The following is a 24,332-nucleotide window of genomic DNA, read 5'->3' on the forward strand; positions in this document are numbered from 1 at the left end:
ACCCTAACACCAAACTCAGCAGGTGAGGGGAAGGTTTCTCACACTTACATTGACAGGCCCTGATGCCTGTGCACTCTGCATCCATGATGAACATTGTAAACGCCAAGTGCCCAAAAACAGTGGCCAAGCCAGCTACTGATCACATCTGCTGAACTGGCTGCTCAGGCTCACTCCTCTGCCTTCTGGCCTGACTCGCAATTTTCACCTCCTGTGTTCACCAGGAGCACTCATCTTGTGTGCATTGTGGGAAACAAGGTGGGAGGAGCAGTGTAGCAGGGGAATCAGCTGAGGGCCCTTTCCAGGAACAGGTGTCCGTGGAGGTGGGTGAATCTGGGAGACACAATGGAAGGAAAATAGAGAGACAGTGTGCATGTGCCTGAGTCAAGACAAAGAAGAAGAAGGAACAATAAAATAAAAATAAGGGAAGACTAGGAATTTATTTTTTTTTTTAAAGGAGGGAGGATTGAAAGAGGAAAAATGAGAACTGTCTTGCCACATTCCCACCATGAGCTGCGTTTAGTCATTTCTCTACCTGTGCCATACCATGCCTCCCCAGCACATGTTCCTGTGAGGGTAAGGAGAGTGGCTGAGAAGTGTTGCTTTGATGAGGGTGAGTCTGGAACCAACAGTGGACAGATCTTTTTAAAAAGCCTACCTGTCACTCTGCTAATTTGTTTCTTTTTTTGGCTTCATAAATCCTGATTTGGAAGGAAAAGAGAGTTATCAAATATATTGTCAGAAAACAACACCCCCCCGAAGTCATGTCGTCTGTCCCTCTCTTTCTACGTCGAGAAGAAATCCAATTTCTTTTCCAACCACGAATTACGCCTAGCCTTATGCTTGGGACACATGGGCTGGAGACTCTCTGAGGAGCAAGAGGCCACAGGAGCAGGTCTATGACAAAGGCTAAGAACTGTGCCCAGGCAGGGAAGCCCTCACTGCACCATCCTTGCACTGGAGATGGACCAACAAACAGCAAATTAGCAATGAGTATATGTTCACATCAAAACTGGCAAAAGTATTGGCACAGCCAGGAACTTCTAACAGGTATGTCAGGATTTTTCACATTTTCTTAACAGACAAATAGGTCTTCTCTTAAATCACTGGCCATTTTTATTGTGACAAAACAGAGGATGTGAACACATGCTGAAAAAATAACTAAAACAATATAATTAAAGGTATTTAGAAAAGAAACCAGAAAGTGATAGAGACCTGGCATCAGCTCGCCGCTAAGGACAAGGGCAGCTACGCCAGACATGCAGAATTTTATTGAGTCACCCAGCCAGACCTACCAGAAGAGAAAGACAAAGGCATTGAGATGTTTCTGTGTTGGCTTTTGTGTCTTTCTTTGGGTGTTTGCAGCTCAGGGTACTTCTGTTAAATTAACACCGCTGACTATGTATTCTATATATTGCTATATATTGAAGTTAAATAATTGATAGTGTCATGGCTGCTGGACACGTCTCCCCAGCCCTTCTCCTAATTAACTGGCCTTTTTTGTCTTTACTCCTCTCCCAGGAAATGCTGATGTTTTTTCCGGAGTGGACACTGTGTGCCATCCACTCAGTGCAAGATCAAATGCCCTCTCTTCTAGGCCACTTCCTCCTTTCCCTCCTGCTTGCAGTGAGGGTGGACACTAGCACAGGCTGACTTACATCTATACAGCTGGGACTGTGCTGTGATGAGTTGAACAACAGCACATGTTTTCCCAGTGCTTGTCCCAGTTCCTCTGTTGGAAAATAACCTTATTTTCTTCAGTAAAGCTAAAAACTCAAGGGTGTGGTGGGCCTTGATTTGGCAGTGCTTTCTGCCTCCCACACCTCTCCGGTAAAAACATTCACATGAGGGCAGATAATACAAAGAGAACAAAAATGGAAGAATCACATCCTTTAAAAAGGATGTAATTTCTCCATGGCAGTGTCCCACTGCTTTCCATTTTTTTCCTTCAACCTTGCAGTCATTTTGAAAAGGCATCATTTAAAACAATCAAATTCTCAGAAGAATTTTTTTTTGCAACTCGCCTTTTCAGAGAGGTTTGCACACAAATTGAAAATTTTCAGATTTCCCAGGCAAATGAACCTTGTCCACTTGGGCAGAAACCCATGATAGCTTATGTTATTTAGCTTGGCATTATCCCATGCTGTTTACTTATAGCTTGCTGAAAATAAGGGATGATGGAACACCTTTTCCAGGGCACACCCTGAATTTATTCTTAGTAAATTGTTTACTATCTTCTTGGCCTAGAAACTCACAATTCTCTGAGCCCTTTTTAAAAACTACTTGCCCACTTTCAGCTGGGGGGAGAAGGTGACAATAACCTCTTCAGTACCTCCACTGGTGAACAAAGTGGGTGACTTCAGAAGACAGCCTGGCCACCTCCCAGGAGACAGAGCTGCTGCAATGGGAGAGCATGGATTTGTCAAATTCAGAGAACGAGCTTTGGGGATGAGGGAATCCTCTAATAAAATAAAGAGAAAATTAAATTCACCTCCCTTTTCCTCTCCCATCTATGCCTGGCTGGAAGAGAACTACGTGGTGCCTAGACATTAGCACTAAAGACACTACAACTCATTGACAAACACAGGGGGCACATTTCTCCTCCCACTCGAGTCGAGGGAATCATCTCTTTTCTCCTGCAGAAGTTGATGCTGCATCCTGGTGACCAGCACAGGTACCACCAGTGCCTGAATGCGTCCTTGTCACCACACTTACAGGTCAGCCTGTGACTACCTGCACACAGACAGGAACATGGGTCACGGGAAGCACTTGAGCTGTGCTGGAATTTGGACTGTGGCCACGTGGAGTAGATGGTGTCTACTAACCCCAGAGAGGTTCTACAGAGACTAAAGCTGTATTACAAATGAGACTCATGTCATGCTGCTACCGTCATGCATTTCTCCATGTGCATGTAGAAAAATTAATAAAGCATCTTCTATCATCCTTCCAAACCCTCCTGAACAACAGCATCAAATATGCTATGAAACACAGGTGTCACTTCTTAATTTAAGTGGAAACCTTGAGTTTCACAGGGACTAGTTTTGTAACTCTCTTCTACAAATGAATAAGCTTGACTATCCAGAATTAAAACAAAGTGCTAGAAAATAATTCCATTTTATATTCACATGCATATGTACTTTTTGTGCATGTATGCAGCCAACCCTGTGCCTCTGTGTACTGCTCTGAACATTACTTGGTCACTTACACAGAAAATTGAATGTATTTAAATTAGGTGCAGCTTCTCCCTACTCCAAACAAAGTCCATGGACAATGCTGCTCTTTGCTGTTTATATTTACAAATGGAAATGGATTATATTTACAAACAGAAATAGCATCGTGTCATTTCAGACTAAGTTTGGCTGCTGCAGTGCTCCTCTCTGAACTTTGGGAAGTCTACATCCTGTATTTTCCCCCAGACTCCATATCATGTCTGCAGTACCATAAATCTGCCAACCTTTCCTACCATTTCTACTGCTAATTAGGCTTCATTGGGGTATCACTCTCCCACTCCCTACGTTAGATAAACGCAGTGTCAGCTAAGCACGCTGCAAGCACTACTAACTGCATAACTGGTTATCAGGACACTTCCACTTGTCATGCTAAACCAGTGATGATAACACTGGGAACATTTTGACAAAACACACTTCTGTAGACACTGCCAGTGAGTCAAAAAACCCTATTTAGTAGTCCATAAGTAGTTCCCATAAAATATTTCAGAAAAAGAAAGAGAAATAATAACTTTTTGTCCTTTTTTTTTTTTGGGTGGGGGGGGGAGAGGGGCAACAACATAACATCAACTGAATTAACCTGCCCTGTAGCAGAAAAGCTGAAAGATACTTATTTTAATTTATAGGAAAAGCCCCTTTAGACATATATTTAAAAACATCTAGTGTTTCAACAAGGCTTGATAGTTACTGAAAGTTACATGAAAAACAACCACTACACAACTTGCCTGAAAATATAATAATACAAATAAAAGGTAATTTACATGAGTCCTTTATAAGAGCAATCTCTACATCCAGAAATGAGATGGCAGCATACTACAGCTAATGCAAATATTATAGCCAAATATATTTGTGGTAACACATCTAAAAGAGAAAGAATGAGAACTGATGTGCAGATGATCTGTAAAAGATTCAAATACTAATAAAAACTGGGGGGAGAAGGAGGGTAGAAGGAGGGTAGGGTAAGAGTGTTAAATCATTTTTTCATGAGGCCTGTATTCACAAAGCAATTTTTTACAGATGGTTGGAGGTATTTCTCAGCCCTTAACTGACAGGAATACAGGAGGCTGAGGCCTTAAGCAGCAATTCTATTCATAGGCCCTTAGCCTTTGTATAATTGTATTAAGTGCAGTAACAGACATAAATTAACATGCACTGACCCCCCGCTCCTAGCAATGTATGCCTTGACCTTTTAAGAAACCTCAAGAGTAGTACTAGTTTAGTATTTGACACATCCTCTTTTGGGGCAGATTAAATGCTAGTCTGGGAGTCGCATGTACTCGAGGCTCTAGCAGGCCTTACCCATCTTTGGCTACGAGAAGCTGCTTTTCTTTCATATCTTTAAGTAAGCAGAGTTTGTCTACTATGGTGGCAAACGAGCTGATACCAGTAAAGCACTGCTAAGATTTATGGGTCCTAAAGGAGTGTTTGACGTAAGTCAGGTGGCAGGTTAGGAGCTCCTAACCTCTGAAGACACCTGCCCATAATGGCAGCTTTCTGAAGAAAGATATTTTTGTTGTTCTACAGCAAATCGTCCACTGCAATTTGTGGGCAGATAACGTCCATCAAGAAATTAGATGCCAAAATAAAAAGACAAAAATGGACTTCTTGCAAAAAGCCTTCCTCTGTGTATTTCATTTACTCATAAATTGAATTTAAAATTCAAAATATGAAAAATGAATTCAAAATTCAAAATGTAAAAAAACTTTTCTGTAGTTACTTATCTATAAACTTTTCATTTTGTAACTGGAACGTACTTCATCTTTCTCTAAAATTGCCATGTCTGGAAACAGAGCAGGGGACAAAGGCTAAACAAGACTGAAACAAGGATATGTTTGGTTGTTTTACTGGGAGAGGGTCCTTTTTCTTTTAAAACATGTGCTATCAATTAATGTGCCTCTTGATTTTCTACCTCACGACTATAGTGGTAGACAGTAATTTGTACTAGCTGTCTCAAGGATGGTGGGTTAAAAAAGAAGAAGAAAAAAGAAAGAAATCTACCAGACAAAAACTACGAGAACTGCAGACAGCAGACAATGCATTTAACTATGAAGTGGAAGAGTGTTAACTAGTGAATAAAGAAGGAAAGATGAGGGAAGTAAGGAGATTTTAGGCAAATGCTCACTAACTTTTTTTCTTCCCCACCTCCTTAAGACGACAGGTTTCACTAGAAATCCACAACAGCCTGTTTATATACAATTTGTATCAACTTTACATGGATTTGCCCCCCTGTTTCAATGCCCTGACCTCCCTTCCACCATCCTGGGCTTTCTCCCGTGTGCGATGAGGTTGCTGCCTGTGCCTGGGGGCAGCAGGTGCTGCCTGGGACCCTGTCGGCGCTGAGGGTCCGGGGGCAGCTGTGGCCTAGTGCTGTGTTAGGCCGAGCTTGGCTGTAACCAGCACCGGGGTCTGAGGGAATGGCAGCAGCCGAGAACCTGGACGGTTCCTCGGCTTTCGGGCGGGCCCCGTGTAAGGAATCCCCGGGGGTGTGGGGAATGCCCGTCGCTTCTCTCACCTGCCTGCAGCCCTCGCTGCTCCCGTGGCGCCTCCGGCCTCGACGGTGCGGCCGCACCTGCGGGGAAAGGCAGAGGGAGAGGAGGGTTAACGGCGCCGGAGTGGCTCCCGCAGGGGTCTCCGCTCCTCCCCGGCTCAACTGGCTGCGGCTTGCCTTGAAGCACCGAGGGGAGCGGAGACCGGCTCACGGCCCCACCCGGACGTCCCTGTCACCCGTGGGGATACACACACACACACACACGCTCACACACACAGAGTACCAGAGCGGAGCCTCTCCAGCTGCCTCAGGCCCAGACCTGGCACAGCACGTCGGGGGAGGCGAGGCCCGCCCGGGGTGCGCCTTGACAGGGTCGGGCAAGAGCCCGACGGGAGGAGGAGAGGGCCGGGGCTTCCCCGGGGCAGCCCAGAGGGGCTGCCGGGGGTGGGTGCCCGGTCGGGTGCGGCAGGCGCGGCAGCGGCCCGGACCGCCCGACGTGTCCAAGTGTCCTGCAGCGGAAAAGAACCTGCGAGGAGCGAGGGCAGGGAGAGGGGCAGGGCAGGGAGCGGGGCAGGGCGGCTGGCGAGAGGCGCCCTGTGGAGCTGCGGCGGCCGCGGAGCCCGGCCAGGGGCAGCCCCCGAGCAAAAGGGAGCGGCTCCCGCTCCGCCCGCAGCAGCCGCAGCCCTGAGCATGGCAGCAACAGTTGGCTGGCAAGGTAAAGAGACGGCGAGCTGCACCACCGTGGCTCGGATTTCCCCTCGCGCCTGAGCTGCCCCCCCAATATCACTCCTGGTTTCCATCCTCTTGAGGGGCGACAGTAGGCAGGGAACAGAGAGGATATTTTTTTAGCCTTAGCTTGTCTGATCCCTCTTATCACATCTCTCTTCTTTTTTTTCTCCAAGTTCCCTCTACCTTGTCTCTCCCTTTAGAATATGCTCACATGAATAAAACCCCTGTAAAGACGTTTGCTGGCGACCGGAAAGTACAAATGTCTCTTTTTTTCTCTAAATAGAAGAGGATAAATAATTATGAAAATGCGAGTCTACTTAAAAGATACTGTGACCCTTCCACCTTTGTTTTCATCAAGCCAGCTAGGTCTCAAACTACGTGTCCTGAGCAAGAAGGAAAGGAGGTAAGGGAGCAACGAAATGCTTTTGCTTTGCCTTCTTTCCTTGCTTATGCCTTAGCCGGCCTTTTACTCTTTTCTAAAGTGCGAGCAGGTCTTCAAAATATCTTTTATCTCTCGAGAAATATTAACTCTTAGACTGTGGTCCTCACCCGATCTCTCCAATGCAGGCTTCTCTGAAATGCAAGATCAGCCCTTTCTCAGCCGGATCTCCCTCCGTGCCGCTGTCGGGGGCGGGGGGGGGCAGATGGAAGAGCCCTTGTATTTTCTAACAGCTGAGACATTAGATCGCACCCCCACCTCCTTTTTATTTTACAGCCGGGCGAACCATAGGCCCCTGTGTTGCGTCAAGCGGCCACTCTGCTACCAACTTGCTGCTTAGATCTTGTCTCTTTCACGAGGCTGATCTGCACGGACAGATCTGCACTTAATCGCTCCTTCTTTTGGGGGGCGGCAGGCAGGGAGGATTTCTCTTTGCTATTTATTTCTTGCCCACGGAATCCGGGCTGGTAATTACTGGAAAGAGAGGGAAAATGCAGCTTCCCTAACTCCTGCCTGAGATGCTCTCAGTGCTGTGTGCATGCACAAGGCAGTTTCAGAACCACAGAGCTGGTGCTGATGCTGCTTTGCTCGCTTGCAATCACCTCGTCAAAAAGCATCGCCTCGGCTGGGTTTTCCCTCGGATTCTGCCTTTTTTACCCTTTTCGGGGGCACTAGTTTTTGCGGAAAGAGTGATTGGAGATATCGCCGGACTGCAAGTTGCTTAAAATCAGGTTGGAAGTGGGCAGGGGGGAGGGAGGCGCCTTTGGCAAGCGCTTCCATGGTGCATCTGCTGCTAACTGGGGTCTCCCCCAAACCGCGGCGGATCCGTGCACCTCCCCCTCCTCCTCCTCCCTCCCTATTATTTATGGGGTGATCCCAGTAAATCCCACCCTCCCCACCTCGAAATAAGCCGAGGCTCACGATTACAGAGCATTTAATGAATCGCTCCGAAGATTTTTTTTTTTTTTTATGAATTAATCTCGATCAACTAGGACACCCATATTTTTCAAACACGGCTATGCCCTGGAAGGGGGGGGGGGGGGGGGGGGGGGAGGAAAGGTGAGGATAGGAGAACTTTTAGGAAGTTTTATGCTATTTTTATTTTTCCATTAATGAAATAAAAAACACCATACAGTTATCCGAATAAACGTGTGATTTGCTCCTTTAGGCAAAAGTCGATTAAAAAGTTAGGCTACTCGGCGACGGGGAATATTTGGACGTCTGGGGGACCAAGCGGAGTAGGAAAAGGGGGAAAGGGTGTTTATTTCTCTCACTACATATATATCTAGAAACACATATATACACTCACAGCGGGAGGGGGGTGGGGGGGGGGGATGGGCTGGACGGGGAAAAGGGAAAGGTGCCAGGAATTAATAATAGAAGCCCACAGAGTCTAGATAAGTCCAAGGCTCGGCGATCGCAGCTGCTGCTCCTTCGGCGAATGCGCCCTCCGCGAATGCTTTTTGGGGTAAGGGCTTCCCGGGTAGGTAGTTATGTACAGCAAGCCCAGACCGCAAAAAGATTCGCGAAGGACAAAGTCTCCCGCGGCTTCCTACATCCATCCATCCGGCTGCCACCATAACATCCACAGGACCCACGGGCGATCGGCTCCGCCGTCCCCCGCCACGCCGGGTCCCCACCCCCCATCCCCGCCAAGTCCCGTTCCGAAACCCAGGACCCCGCCGGGGCGAGGCGGCGCTGGGAGGAAGGGGGGGGTGTCCCGCCACCCCCCCTCCCCCCCGCGGCGGGGCCGGCGGCGCGGGGCCGCGGGAGCGTGGCGGAGCGCGGCGTGTCCGCGGCCCCGCTCCGCGCGGAGGCTCCGACGCTGGGCACGGGCGCTGCGTAAAGAGAAAACTCTCCCCCCTGAGCGCTAAATAAATAGAGAGCAGGCGGGCCGCTCATTGGTGCGGGCTAAAATCGTCACCCACCAATCAGCGGGCGCCTCACACTGCCTCGCTCGGCTTTTTTTTTTTTTTTTTTTTTTTTTTTCCTCCTCCTTTTTTTTTTTTTTTTTTCCTTTTTTTTTTCCCGAAAGGGGGAAAGGAGACGAGAGAAGAGCGGGAGGGAAGGATGGATGGATAGAAGGAAGGAAGGAGGAAGGAAAAAAAAAAAAAAAAAAGAGGAAAAAAAGGCCCTCTCCATGTTCAATTAGTCACCAAATCCGCGACAAGAGCACGTCCAAGAGTGCGGCCGGGCCAGCCCAGATCCCTTCTCGCTTCTGCCGCTCCCCGAGCCCCTCTCCGGGAATCCTCTGCCAAAGGGGCGCCGTTAAGCTAAGGACCAGCCTCGCCGCGGGGTACCCCGGGCGCAGAGCCGCTGCTCCCCCCGACGGGGGCGCCCCAGGCCGCCTGCCGCCTCGCGGCGGGCAGCCGGGGACACGGGGACCTGCCGCTGCCTTCTCCCCTGTTCCCCCGCCTCAGCGCGGGGAGCCAGCCAGACCCGAGGGGCGACCCTTCGGCGTCGGCGGGGGACGCGGGACGTCCCCTCCCCTCCGCTCCTTAGCGCCGTCCTGGGCGCTGAGCCACCCGCCACCGCCGCCGGCGAGGACACCGCTTGCTAAAAGTTTCCAGGACATGTCACTGAACTCCAGAGGTCTTCTGCTGAAAGCCTGCGGGGAACCAGAGGCCCCGCCAGCGCCCGGCGGCAACGGGAGCAAGACAAACACACGTCCGCGTCGCGGCCCGCCCGCCCGCCGGCATCCCGCACGAGTTGGGGCACAGACCCGCGGGGGACCGAGTGTACTCGCATCCCGGCCCGAACTCCAGAACTTGCAGGTCCACCACTGCCCCGCGGCGGCAAAGGGTCCCACGCGAGCGGCACGGGAGATGCACGCGTGACGCCCCCGCGCGCGTCCCATCCCGCACGGCCGCGGCTCCCTCCCGGCGCTCCTGCCCGCCGGGCGGCACGACGGCCCGCGCCTCCCGAGCCCCCGGCGAACCCAGCGGCAGCGGCGCGACGGAGCGGAGCGGAGCGCAGGCAGGACGGGCAGGGCGGCCGGGGCAGCGCAGGCAGCAGAAGTTTGAAAACCTCCAGCACTTACCTGGCGGGGCGCGTCCCTGGCCGCTCCGGGGAGTCCCGCGCGGGGTGCAACCATCACCAACAGTGTTTTGGTGGTTTTTGGTGGGATTTTTTTTTTTTTGGAAAGCCCAAAAGCAAAGCGTCCCTTCCTCCAGGTGTGTATATAAGTTACTGTACTGTGTGGGAGGGTCACGATCTCACTAGGTGCAGAAGATTCCCCAGGATTAACCCCTCCTCTCCCTACCCCTTCTGCAACTTGTTGAGGATTTTATACACACACGCGCGCAGGCACGGGCACACGGGCACACACGCACACACACGGACGGGAGAGCAAGGAGAAAGCGAGCTCCGCGGAGTCCGGCTGCCCCCCGACGCCGTTGTGATTGGATGGTCTTTTCATGGAGAGGGGACGTCTCAAGTCGAAGTCACGATTTCTCCTCAGTTTGGAACCATCTGTGACTGGAGCCATGACGCAGCCAGAGCACATTACTCACTTTTACAGTCACGACTTGGAAATCCGTGCAGTTTCCAACCAAAATTACACCGCCACCATTGAATTATTTAATAGGATCCAGTTAAGGGTAATCTTATGCATTGTGTCAAGTGAGGCAACGATCTAGGAGGGGAGGGCTGGGAAGGCGAGGGAGGGGGCGAGGAAGGAGGGCATTTCTTGTTTTTAATGCCTGTTTTGTAGAGATATATTAAGAGTTGCAACGATTGGCTACACGTGTTGTAAGGGGATTTTTTTCTTGCTTTAAAAAACCAACCAAAAAAAATAGATGTCTGGTCCGCTTGTAAATACGACCACGCAAGCTCGGGGAAGGGACGGTTTAGACATTAAGAGGAGCCGTGGGTGGAGTACTGTGCTGTGAATTCAGGCGCTGGTGTTTGATTAATTGCAAGAAATTATGTTTTTGTATGCCTAGATTAGAGCCATTGCATGCGGTCTTGGCCAGGAGGTGCTCTCACCCCAGCCCAGTGTGCTGTGCTATACTGATGTTCATGGCTGCATCATGCCATTGTCTGCAGGATCCGCAATTGTTGCTGGGCTTTGTGTGGTAGGTGCACCATTTTCTAAGCTTGCTTTTACCGCCAGGCTATGGCTAAACGTGCTCCGGGGGAAGCTCCTTCCTTGGCTATTGTCTGCCTCGTGCGTTTTCCATCCTTTGCAGGTCTGAGTCTGCGGCTAAGCCCCCTTCCACGGCGGTTTCGGAGGGGATACCATTGTCCGGGATAACGAGGTGGTGCATGTGAGTGCCAGACGGTGTTTCCTTGTCTCTTTTAATGCAATCTGATGACATGCCTTTGCTAGCCGGAATGCCTGCGAACCTGCATGCTCGTAGCCTAGCGAGAACTTCCCCGGCTCTCAGAAGCGGTGAGGGCATGACGGGTGGTTGCAGCACCGAGGTAACCCTACATAGCTACTCCGTATACACCACAACAATCCCCCACTACTTCGCCTCTAATTCAGTCATTCCACCAACTCCTCTGGTGAGGATATGACTAAGGACGCGAAGGACGGGCAATAATAAAAACAGACGCTCGCACACACACGATCTGCAGAAAGTGTGAGCACTTAGAGGGGAAAAATGAGGTGGGAGGAGAAGGGGTGAGTCCAAATAAAGCAACCTATAGCCTCTTATTTTGCGGAGCACCATCATCAGGTACAGGCTCTTTCAAACGCACGGGCGGGAAGGGCAGGCGGCGCCGGGCGGAGGAGCGGCGGCGGGGAAGCCTCCGCGGGAGCGGCGCTGCGGGCGGCGCAGCGCGGTCCCCGCCCGGCGGGCACCGGGGCCGGGACCGACCCCCGCCCGTGGCGGCGGCGGCAGAGGAGCGGCGGGTTCAGCACCGGGGCGCGGACAGCTCCCGGCGGCCGCCCTGCGGGGAGCGCCCGGCCCGCGCCCCCGGCCCCGCCGCCGGCTCTGCCTCTCCCCCCGCGGAAGGCGAAAATAGAGGGAGGGGGGGCGGGCAGGGAGAGGGGCTCAACAGCGCCGACAGAGAGAGAGAGAGAGTTGCAGCTCGCTATTGATTCAGAGATTTACCGACAGGGTGATTCCCCTTTCTGCAAGAATTCCCTCTGTCTGGGCTCCGGGCATGCACCAAATTCATTATGTAGACGAGTATACCCCTCTCGCTTTAGAGGAAGAGTAGAAAGGAAGGAAAAAATAATCCAGGCATGCATAAAATAAAGACAAGACTCACGGCCACTCTCTGCATCATGCACAGGAAAGATCACTACTTACCCAAACGGGAACTCCTCGGTTAGGGGAGGGAGGGGAGGAGGGGGAGAGGGGGGAGCCGGGGGGGGGGGGGGGGGGGGGTGTGGAGGGGAAAATCCAACAATTAATTTCCAGACAGGAGTTGGAAAAAAAATACTGCGGTGATGTCCAGGTTTTCTTCCACCCGCGCTCGCTTTTTATACAAGTGCAACCCTCTGTCTATTTCTGGAACGCGATCAAAACCCTGATGCTATTTTTAGCAGGTACTGGGGAAAAAAATCCACACACAAAGGCATTTTTCTGGAACGCTACGTCCAAAACATTAAATGTGCATCTAGTCTGCCCCCCTACAACACAACAACCCCCAACCACGCACCCCCATACCCCAGCCTCTTTCTGCAACACCATCTACATTTGCTTTAGGTGCATCATTGCAGAGAAAAAACCCCCTACAACAAAAACAAACAAACAAAACCCACACCAAACGACCCAAACTGACCGCCTTCCATGCTGTCCTATTGCATAAACCCCTAATCCACAGTTGTATTGAGTCTGTCTCTGTGCCTCTCTGCCTGTTGCCTTGCAAGCATTATTGTGTCTGTCTTCCTCCGGAGTCTTTATAAAGTGGGCTTTGGAAAAAACACAACCACCATGCACCAGTTTGCCATCATGCACAAATGTGGATTTCAGGCAGGGATGCTTGCTTTGCCGAGAGACAGAGATGGTTTCATGTACTGAACTGCACCCAGCACCAAGAAGGGTTGTTTTTAAAATAATTCTCCCCTCCCCACCCACTGCCTTTTCCCCCTTTAAAAAAATCCTTTGTTTGGAGAATAAAGGATCTATAAATATATATATGAAAAAAAGGGGGTGTGTGTGTTTGCGTTCTAGTAATTCACTACGAGGGGGGACTGGGGGAAAAAATAGAATCATTAGGGCTTGCAGGCTGCAAGGAGCCAGCCTGAGACTCCTTTGCAAGGCTGCGTCAGTTATCAGCTATTGACGTCACGTTCAGATTCTCCTCTTCAGAGGCTCTAGTTCATCATAAAAGATGTCTGTGCTTGGAGCTTTGTGCTTGCAGTAAGGCACTTCAATTCGAGGAAAAGAGTTAATTAGCAAGCCCCATATTTTGTGTAGTGCAGTTCTCTGTACAGTTGCACAAAAATCCTGAGGGCGCTGAGGGGGGGGTGGGGTATGGGCTGGGGACAGGGAGATATTTCTTAAAAACCACACACATATCCCATGCAGAAGCAGAGGCAGGGAGAGCAATCTGCATAGCCAGACCTTGCAAGAACATTAGCCCCCCCCCCCCCCCCCCCCCAAGCCCCCTTCTCGTGGTTACCAATTTTAAGAAAAAGAAATTTGGAAACATAAGCCTGTTTTCTGAATATCTGTAAGGCAAACAGCATGGGGGTTGCTGAATATATTTTAGCATCCTTACTTTCTCTCCTTCCCTCTCACCCCCCCGCGTGCCCCCCCCCCCATACCAACAACAACAGCAGCAGCAAGTCCCCCTACCACTTTACACTTGTATTTGGCTACTGTAGCAAAAGACAGATATTGATAAAACCAGGATTAATTCTGTATATTTGTCAGGCAAACAGCCCCGTCTCCTAGAATGACGCAAATAACAGATTCTATGGCTCTGGCTTTCTATATTCTGCACCCACGCACTCTGCTTGGTCTCCCACGGAATCAGCTACAGAGAGCAATGATCCAGATTATACAGAGAGAGGGGTGGGGGAAAGGGAGAGAATATCAAATGAAATTGCAATTAAAAATTATAATGCTGCTATTGTCTGTACGCAAATGGCTAAACCTGAGCTTGCACAGTGGTACACACAGACACACACTCGCACCCCCGAGCCCCCCGCCTCAAACCCAGGCATCAATAGCAACTAGACAAAAGAGAATTGTCTTGCTAACAAATGCGGGGTTTATCTGACCAAGAGAGGTATTTTCTTTAAGCACTACACCTTTCCCTGCTCCCATTAAGCAAAACACATCTCTGAAACGACCTCTCTTGCCATCAAGTGTGTGAAGAGGGGTCAATTAACAAATGCAGCCGGGGAGGGGAGGGCACCAGGAGCCCTTCCACGGTCCCAGAGGAGCTAATGAGGACCTTGAAGAGCAGATCGCCTTCCCTGTCTCCCAGTCAAAGGGATGCAGCTCTTTCTTAAAATGCCTAAAAAAAGGCAAGCGCAAAGGGCTGCTGCTATTTTTAAACACATCTCTCATTTGTTGGAAAATGGCACTAAAAGCATTAAACAACCTCCCCGCCCCGGGGACAGGCTCAGGCACACACACCAGCACCCGAGGGAAAGCCAATGTTTATGGGACCATCTCTTCACCAGGTGAGAATATCCTACCATGCCCTGCCCACCATCAGCCCTTTTCACACCTTGTTTGAAGAGAGAAGCAAAATGCTTGGGCAATCAAGAAGCCAGTAAGTTATTTACAGTCTAATCTGTACACACACATTCCTTATTTATTAACTCACTTAATTATTACCAACTTCTTTTGCAGACAATGAATTTTCTAATGTCAATAAACTGCAATCAATGAGGTAAGGCTGTCTCCTCCTCTGTCTCTTAGCCAGATAATACCATTGCAAACTATGGTACTGATAGAGCAGCACGTAGAGAGCGGACATCACACACCTATATGAGATCACATCATAGACACTGTCAGGCTTGGGGAGACAGATAGGCATTTTAAAATGACTACACACACTCTCTGGTAGAAGTGAGCAGATTCAGGACTGGGAGAGATGTTGTGCTCCAGACCTAGGAGAAAAGCCCAACCTAAGCTGTATTTCCACCATGTACACCTGGGAAGCTGGCCTTTATAGCAGTAGCAGCCCAGAAGCCAGACAGATGCAGAGAAATACCACTGTAGGGAGACCTTATACCAAGGACAGATCAAGACACCTCAAGAGCCCAGACAGAGCACCAGACACACAACATATCTTCTTTGAGGAGCTGCAAGGAAGCTCATCCTGGGTTAATAAAAACATTAGGCAACACAGGAGATTAAGGATGGAGGAGTGCACACCTAAACTATCTTCTGTCACGCAGACCCAAGAGCTTTCAGATAACCCATGGCCTCCTGTGGAAGGAGGGGATGATCATCTACTCTATTCCCTCCCACACACACCCCAAGAGCTCTGCATTTCTCTGTAGTGTTCACTTCTGCACATGTGAACAGAGGAAAGCTGTTCAGCTTTAGTTTTTCTCTGTCACAGAGAAAACAGTATCAACCTGGTTGTGTACAAAGGATGTTCTCTGTGGCAGGTCACAAGCAGGCATACTGGCAAATCTTGCAGCTCCTGGACGTCAGGCCCTCTCCAGCCATAAAGATACCTGGAATTCCCTCCCTGCTTCACATCTTGAGCAGCTCCTTGCAGTCACATGTGTGGGTTACTTAGGTTTGATTTTGGTTGTTTTTTTGTGTTGGAGGATGGGGGGGGGGAGTTGGGTTTTTTGGTGGGTTTTCTTTTTCCCTAAGCTCTCTAATCTTAGTGAAAGAACTAGATCTTCCTATCAAAGGGTTTGACATGTTCTCATGGAAGCCGTAGTACCATCTTTCAGCCTCATTTTCACAAAACCAGCCTGCCTTCCTCTTTGCTCTCCCCTACTTCTCCAGCCCAATGCATCATCTGCATCTCAGCAGAACCACCTCGTGTCTTCCCTACCTGCTGCTAAAGGCTTGGTTGAAGTGAGGTCCAGTGCCCAGAGAATCTCTCTCATGAAAAAAATAAGAAATGGAAACTATCCAAACTGAAAAGAATGTTTGGCAGGTGACCATGTACCAAACAGCAGTTCCCATTTCTCCTGATCATTAGAAGCACTAAAAAGAAAATCTATCTTCTATCTCAACATTTTAGTTATTAGCCATCTCCTTATTTTTGAACAATTAAGCCTTCCTACCAATGAAGTCTTAATGAAAGCAATGGATCCTGTATTTTTTCCTCCACTGTTAAGTGATACCTGACAGCAACTGAAGCAGCAGAGTCCCCACCAGCTGCAAGTATGTGGCCTTTCACCTACAGCTACTGAAGATGCCAAAGGGGCAGCCCAGTTTCTAACACATATGATCCACATATTGAACTATTCTCACCCTTGGAAATTTCCCTTTCAGACTCTGGCCTGATGGATAATGCCGCAGACTGGGATACTACTATTATTATTATTAGTAAAACATTAGCGTGCACAAAATTGCTGCTCAAAACCAACTATGATCTGACACTTAAAAAGTAGTATACTTTGAAAAGAAAACTATTTTAGTGGTATTCATAATTTGTTTGGGGTTTTGATCCAGCAAATTCAAGGCACCACCTCCTTCTCATTCTGGTTTTGCTGTAGTTTGACAGTTACCTCCTCAGAGCCTTGGAGATCTGCTCACCTGTGAGCCATTCATTAACATAACTGCTGTAAAATATTCTCCTAACCCAGTCTTACTCCCACTAACATTTTGAGTCTGTTCTTGGCCTAGTTCACCCAAGCAGCTGAAAGACATGTGATATGTTCCAAACATAAGGAGAACAGAAGATAAACAGAAACAGAGTGAAGTGCCACCAGGATATACTAGGATCTCACAAACCCCCGTCACCTTTTTGGATAAAATTCACCTTGTATCAGGTCAATCAATAACTTATGCTAGTTAACTCTTGTAACTGGAAAATATAGAACCCAGAAGGAAAGAGCAATCACATTAAAAGTAAATAAATTAGAGCAACATCTATTCAACAATTTGCTGGGTTTTATAGGTGGCAGAGTATATGCTAGTGAAAGGGCTGAAGAAGGGTAATTGCTAGTTAAAGCAGAGGATTAGAATCTGGATATTCCTCTTCCAATCACAAATTTGCTACAACAAGTGTTGATTTGAAATTTCTCATGGAAAGGCTTTTTCCTTGAATAATTTTGAGGTTCTCCTCAAATTTTAGATGAAGTACCAATCAATTTATGCTTGGCATATCTACTCATGAAGTGAAGATAAGGCAATACTCACCTAAACAGGATGTTCTTGAAGATATCTATAGCATTGAGATAATCAATAAAAGTCATCAGTAAGAAGACAGCAATATTATAAATAATCAGAGATCAGAGCATGCAAGGAAGCAACAGGAGGAAAGGAATGCTTTACCTCCAACATCAGAATGAGAAACTGCAGTACATTAGTAAAGAAAATCTCACCTGTGTCAGAAGATCAAGGACTTATTAAAACTTCAATTTATGGAACATTTTGAGAAGCTGAATGCATATACCAGAACACCAATAAAATAGACAACTTGTGCAAGTATCATCTCACACAGATTGTATTAATAAACACTTTGAACAGTTTGGGGTTGAAATGTCAGTATACGTGGGTTGCTTTGTCATCATTAGCTTTTCTGTTTACATTAGAGATACGTATCATTGCTATAACATGTAAAAGGATAGAAACTGGATTTTCCTCCAATGGCTGCAAAATCAGGCCCTGGAGACATAGCTCTGTGTAACAGGGATGAAAAGAAGAAAAGCATTAGCATAATGAAGCTCGTGGAAAAGAGTACTAAGGTCTCAATATTGAGGATGATATCAAAAGAAAATCATACAACTTCTTAATGAAAGTTAAACCTATGGAAGAAATACAGTGAATAGGCATCATACTTCAGATACAAGGAGCATAACCTTTGAGGAATCCTGCTACAAATTTGATGAGCCTTTACGCTAAGATTTGATTTTCATTAGCCTTTAAAATGGAACTTGTCACAAATAAGACCCGTGACCTTTAACATAATGTGCACACATATCTGGCAACCACCTTAAAGAAAGAGTTATAAACAAGACTGAAAAGATAAGACAACACTTCAAGGTAAATTATGTAGGAACTTGAACAGGTAGAAAATAAGGGAAGGCTGTGATGAAGAGATGCCAGAAATCTGTGTCAGTCTTCATGCTAGCCAGTATTATAGTCAGTGGGAGAGAATGGGCTATGGAGTGGGGTGATATTGAAGTAATTGAGAAAGAATTTATTTACTGAGATAATAAAACATGAAGCCAAAGGATCCAATCAAAGAAAAACCATCAAGTTCTCTCAAGGCAGAAGACAGTGGGGTGGGAAAAAGAAAATACATTCATTTAGCTTCATTTCATAGATGGTGAGGTGAAAGACAAGGTGAGATGCCTAAGGTTATGAGGACATGGCCTTGTGAGATCTTATTCTGATATATGATGCTCCTGTAACACTGTTCTTTCCTAATTTGCTGCTTCTGATTTGTTCTTCCTTATAATGCAGTTCAATGTGGCTATCAAAAATTACAACATAAAATTGCTACTCAGCCAGAAAATGTAATACATATTCAAATAAGGACAGGATGGTGATTTCATCAGTCACTTCTCTACTTACCTTTCACAGTAACAAAACCTCTCAAATTCACACTGTTCAGTAGTCTGGAATCCCTATCTATCTAGACCCCCAAATTCCAGAAATCCACATTCAATAAAGCAGAAACATCTGGCAGTCTCAAATAACATGAAGGAAAATGAAAACACAAATGGATCAAAAGATCTAGATCACATATGATTTTTTGTCTGAACATCTATTTTTATTCTCAGTTAACATTTATGCACTGTGTGCTAATAGCAAGTTCAACCCTATAAATGGCACCAAAATCCAAGCTGTTTCTGCTCAGATCCAAGCTGTGTTTTCTATGCACAGTTCACAAACTAAGCCACTGGTTCCCTGACTGTGACTGGCAAACCATCAGTGTGTACAGAACTTGTGGAAGTCCCAGGAGGAGCAGCTGGGCAAGCACCAAGACTTTTACTTTTCCAGATGCTGACTCTTCTCAATAGAAACATGCTAGACTTCACATTCTTTTACTTTGCCAAATAAATGACTATGTCTATTAGTACATGGTGTTATTTGGTCATGAATCGGGAGGAGGTAAGTCATGTGACTGGGCATAGGAGCAGAAACACCTACAAGTTTTTACTGTTTAGACATGCTGCAGTTCCCCTAGGAAAAGCTGTGACAGCTGCTGGACTAACAGCTATCACTGAGAAGACAAGACATGCCATGAAATTCACCAGAAAAGGGACACACTTCATTACTTGGAAGGGTATAGGCCCTTTAGAAAGTCCTCAGAAACACCACTGCACTGCACACACCTGATCAAAACACTAGCACCAGGCAATATATGGCCAAATGCTTGTGGGGGAACTACAGTGGTTCTCTCCATTTTGTCCCCTCCGAAGCACAGGATGGGCAGCACCTCTGGTCCTTGCTGTGACTGTATGTACATCCTTTTAATGACAGGAGATGTGTATTAATACTCACCCAGCTCATGAGGTGAATTGGATGGAGAAGTATCATACATAAGTTACTGAGTATTAGTAGAATATCTGGAGATCCATGGATAAGCAACAGAGAAGTGCAGGCTATTATCATATTGCTATAAATGCTTGCTGCAGAGCCAGGGGATGAAACCCATATACTTCTGCAAATGCCTCACAGATCACTGTTTTGTGCTGCTTTTGCAGTAATTGCAATTATTATAGGACTATATGAACAGAGATACAAAGTCTGAATTACATTCCATGTAATGATTTTCTGAGTAGTTCAAGGTTTGCATATAAAAGCTATTCTGAGTTGTTGTTTAAGACTGACAATGAGTATTTAGCTAAATTTAGAAATGTGTTAATTTTTGTTCACGTTAATATTGTATCAGTTGATTGCTCCTTATATTAGCAACGTGTCACAAGTTAAACTTTCAAACGTGAGCCTCATTATCATATGCTGGCAATCTCAGATTAAGCTCCCATCCTACTGGATGCTGTGTAAACCCAGAATCAAAAAGGAATCATGTGGAACATTCTAGCCAGGAGCCAACACTTGAAAACACAGGTTGGAGCATTAAAATAAAGCTGGATACTTATTCAGGGAGAAGAAAAAGTAAAAATAACGACAGATGATGTCTTTGTTACCTACCCATCTGTGATGCAACTGGTAGTGAACAAAAGAATGGACAAGACTCAGCCCTATGAGGTTACAATTCAAATGGAAGGGCACAGAACAGAGTCCCATAAAAAACAGGAAAATTACTTATGTCCCAGAATGGTTTTGTGTTTTGGAATAGTTATATTTTGCAGAAATATTATTGTTATATTATAAATTATATTATGGAGATAACCTATTATTTATACTATAAACTATATTATTTATAGTATAAACTATATTGTGCAGATAATTTTGGTAGCATTACAGTAAGTGACAGACACAAGTTGATAGGCAGGAGATCTTGGGTAGTACAAAGAGAAGTGGAAAGTAAGCAAGCAGTAAGAGCAAGATGCATGGCCTCATACTGCCAGTGGGGATCAACAGGAAGCTGGTGGCCTAGGCTGAAAGGCAGGAGCAGCTTCTACACAGCAAGAATCTGCAAGAATGCATTGCAAAAGAGCAAATATAAGGGCTGAGACAATCTTTCAATCCTATTTGTGATACTGGTGTTTCAAGGGGAAAAATGTCATAGAATATCAAAAATACTCCAATGAGTATGAGGATGAGTGGAGCCACTCATCTTGGCTTGATACTAGGTTTTCAATTGAGAAAGGAGAGGTGAACTAACTGGGCAGTGAGACTGCACATGGGTGTCAATGAATTTTAGAGTGTCTTTCAGAGAGGTCTGCAGTGAAGTTGAGAGAGGGCAGATCTTCCGCCAGACAGTTTGTGGACTGGTATCCTCTTGCTCATTTTTCTATAAATTAAAAGGGAATACAAGCAATAAACTGTTTAGCTCTACCTCACCAGCACTGACTTTTTGTCCAGTCCTTCTACAGAATGCACAGTTTAGTAGAAGAAAAAGTTTTGCTTCTTGTGCCTGGAGCTTATAAGGTGGTGTGGGGTTGCCTCTCTGAAGGCTTTTCAGAAGAAAGTGGTACTTTCATTGCCTATTTACTGTTAAGACGACTGTATCTAGATCTCCAGAAGTACTTTGCAATTCTTGGTAAGACCATTCAGAGAAGTCCTGTGAGAAGAAATACAGGATTTTCATCTATATGGCTGTCCACCTGACATTGAATATGCTCTATGGTGACATAAACGACCACCATCTTAAATAAAAACTTCACTTTAGAACTAGCTTACGCAGCCTCCTTGAGATAAGTTGCAGCACAGGACATACTTTAACATGAGAAAATCAGGAGTAGCAGAAGACTGTACAAATCAGGAGGAGTCTTAATGAGGAATGTTCTTCTGCACAAGCATCTAAACCAACATACGCATTTTCAGGGTAAGATCATGTGTTGATGCAGTCCTGTTCACTGTTGGACTAGGAGGAGATGGTAGTAGAGAGAAAGGACATGGCAGAAAAAGAGGTAGTGGTTAGCTCTTTCAACACAGAGAATCCTTCTAAACCTGACATGAAAAGACACAGCATCTGGAAAGCTGCAGGAAGGTAGATGAGCAGTGTGCAAGCTGGAGAATTCCCTCTATTGCACAAGCTATGCAAATGTAATTGTAGGCTAGAAAGTGCAGTGACTCATAGGTGAAGTGGATGTGAGAATATCTGGGTTAAAGAGAGTTTGTACAAAGGAGACCATGCGTAGGACCTCAGAAGTTCCCAGAGAAGAGGAAGTCAAAGGAGTTAATGAAAACCCATTACCAAGAGTCATCCTGCCACATACTGCTGTCTTGAAGTGGCAAGGGAGGAGCTCCTGAAGGTGTTTAAACCTGGTAGCATTTCAAAACATTCAGATAGCCAGATCAGTCAAAGATTTAGGGGTCAGGGTAAGGAGCAGAGAAAAGAAATACCAAAAATCAGAGGCATTAATGCAGATTAGGAGGGCACAGGTTGGACCCAAAACAGCACCCCGAGGTGATGCACTCCAGCTGCTGCAATGTTATGTGGAGGAAACAAGAGAGTAGCACTGCCCCATGGTGTTTCAGCTTCTGTAGTCTCACTACTCAGATGACCCCAATGACGTATGCATCAAGATTCACAGGAATAAAACACAGGATTTCCATGTTCCCTCAGCTAGACAGGCAAATGACAGATGAAGGGTCAACAGATGGCAGTAGAGGTGATTCAAGGCCAAGCTAACTTGAGATCTCCATGTTTCTGTAAGGGAGGTGGACCAATGATGCAGCAGACATCAGAAGAATTAAGTGTTGGATGTGTTCAAGACCAGGTTGGCTAGGGCCTTGAACAATGTGGTCACATGGATGGTGTCCCTGGGGGTTGGAACTAGATGATCTTTAAGGTCCCTTCCAACCCTAACCATTCTATGACTCTATGATTAAGAAATGAGTGCTTTGTAACTACCAGTCCATTCTTGACAGAACTGTCCTTCACGACAAGGGGTGAAAATAGTGTATGAGCAAGTGCAAAGGGAAAATGCCGCCTCCTAACCACCTCACTTTTGACTTCCTGCACGACCTGCCAGGACTTTGACTTCCACTGCCACCTCACCCTTCTGAGGCACTTGGTCATCACCCTGCAGTTGCATGTTTTGTCCCCTCTGAGGTCAGGCTGCTTCATTGCTCCACTGAGTGCCCTGAGATTCCTCAGAAGAAAAGGCATTGCCCAAGGTGTGACACATTACTCACATTGTGCCCTGTGTCTGTTGTCACCAGGTATTACTCTTCTAGTTACACAGAACTTGAGCAGGATCCTCTGAAGGGAAAAACACTTTCCACTGGTTAGAGCAGTTGGTCCCTACAGCTACTTTGGAAACCTTTCCCTCAGACAGTGAAGACCATCCAACTTCTTCCAATTAAAAAACCTGCTTGAAATTAGTAATACCAAACCCACTCTTCTCAGGCAAGATATCTCTTGATAACCATGTCGAGTGCGGCAGCAGTAAAGAAAACCAGGATGGTTTTCCTAGTGCAAAAACAGATGGCTGCAGCCTAGGTGGAGACTAAGAATCAGTAGCTGCTAAACCCCCATTACTCTTGAGCTAACAGTATCTGCAATTTGCAAGCCACCGAGAATCTTGGCATCTTGGCTAGCACATTGCAGAGCAGCAAAGTTAGGAACATGTAATTCTCTTTAGTTTCTGTATAGATCAGCTATCAGACATTACTATGTATAAAGATTTCCCTCTACAGGTGGTTAGAGCTTGTAACAGCCTCTCACTTTCCTGCATCACTTTAATTAGTATTTTGCCTCATCATTTACTTTGCTACTATTTTACCTATTTCCCCCCCTCCACTATGGACTTTCAGTCTATTCCCAGTGGTAGCAAATTCTCTATGCAAAAAATCTCAACTCCCTTTCATCCTCTTTAAGCTTCAACGCTGCTGACTTTGACTCTTTCTGCAATCAAAATTTCATTTGCAAGCTCGTTTCCCGAGTGACTTGACGCCTTACTTCTCCCCCCACCCCAAAATGTGACAAAATGAAAGTTGCAGCCTCTACAAAAAGTGTGTGTGGGTCTAAAATGCATAGCTCCCTGCCTGCAGTTTGAGCTCACAAACTAGCATGCTTTCCTGCAGGAACATCAAATGCACAGGACACACGACACGACAGCCTAGAGAACTCTTTACAAGGAGGAGGAATGCAACGCTGTCCAGTCTTTTCCAAGGCAGGCAGCCGAACAAATCAGAAAAGTCTACTTCTTGCAAAGCATCTAGCAACTGAAATCAGAAAACTTTGCAAAAAGCAAAAGGAAAACACCTGCACACGCACACACACGCACGCACACACGCGCACACACAGAGAAACCTACCTTGCAAAATCTTCTTCACTTATTTTTGTATGCAAAGAAAAAGAATCAACAAAGCAAAACAATCCCCAAACAAAACAAAAATAAATAACTCCCTCCCCTCCAAAACCGCTTTCTCCTCTTCCCCACGCCTTAGCTGGATTTCTAGGGAATTTGGGGACGGGTGGGAAGAGCCGAGGGTGGAGGGGCTATATAAATAAACTAGAGCGTTTCGAGCTGTGTATCGCGAAAGGCTGTGGGTTTCGCGTAATGTGTGCCTGCACTCTTCCAGGAGAAAGGGGAAAAAAAAAAAAAAAAAAAGGAAAAAAAAAAAAAAAAAGAAGAAGCCAGTTCGTGTTCAGAGCCTGACTTGGAGACAGGGAGAAGCAGCAGCCCCCTCCTCCCCTCCCCCTCCGCCGCCCACGCACCACCCCCGCACCGCCGAGCCCGGCACCTCCTGAGCGAGTGCGCGGGGCGGAATCGCTCAGCCCCCGCCGCCCCGCGCCCCCGCCGCTATTTATAGCC

General features: G+C 46.9%; 2 protein-coding genes across 4 annotated transcripts in view; one reads left to right on the top strand and one right to left on the bottom strand.

The window, feature by feature from the left end:
• Positions 1–7,075, bottom strand: part of LOC125326937 (translation initiation factor IF-2-like) — a 44,994-nt gene extending 37,919 nt beyond the window's left edge. For all 3 annotated transcript variants that reach the window (XM_048305626.1, XM_048305627.1, XM_048305628.1), the window contains exons 1-2: positions 5,996–7,075; positions 5,737–5,793 (exon numbers count right to left, since the gene is read on the bottom strand). In XM_048305626.1, the coding sequence (XP_048161583.1) occupies positions 5,737–5,793; positions 5,996–6,512 (574 nt within the window). In that variant the 5' untranslated portion in view covers positions 6,513–7,075. The remainder of the gene's footprint in view (positions 1–5,736; positions 5,794–5,995) is intronic.
• A 1,246-nt stretch (positions 7,076–8,321) lies between these two features.
• LOC125327680 (basic salivary proline-rich protein 3-like) lies at positions 8,322–11,540 on the top strand. Its single transcript, XM_048307467.1, has 3 exons — positions 8,322–8,380; positions 8,916–10,479; positions 10,825–11,540. The coding sequence occupies exons 1-2, from the start codon at positions 8,322–8,324 to the stop codon at positions 9,715–9,717; spliced, it is 861 nt and encodes a 286-aa protein (XP_048163424.1). The 3' UTR covers positions 9,718–10,479; positions 10,825–11,540.
• Positions 11,541–24,332: the final 12,792 nt, after the last annotated feature.

Source organism: Corvus hawaiiensis, chromosome 6, assembly GCF_020740725.1.
Source record: "Corvus hawaiiensis isolate bCorHaw1 chromosome 6, bCorHaw1.pri.cur, whole genome shotgun sequence".
Classification (NCBI taxonomy): Eukaryota; Metazoa; Chordata; class Aves; order Passeriformes; family Corvidae; genus Corvus; species Corvus hawaiiensis.

Bases quoted from the DNA above. Each gene is read 5' to 3' on its own strand.
- LOC125327680 (XM_048307467.1), top strand. From the start codon at position 8,322: ATGCGCCCTCCGCGAATGCTTTTTGGGGTAAGGGCTTCCCGGGTAGGT. The intron at 8,381-8,915 runs GCAAGCCCAGAC...TTTTCCCGAAAG, and splicing joins CGGGTAGGTAGTTATGTACA to GGGGAAAGGAGACGAGAGAA.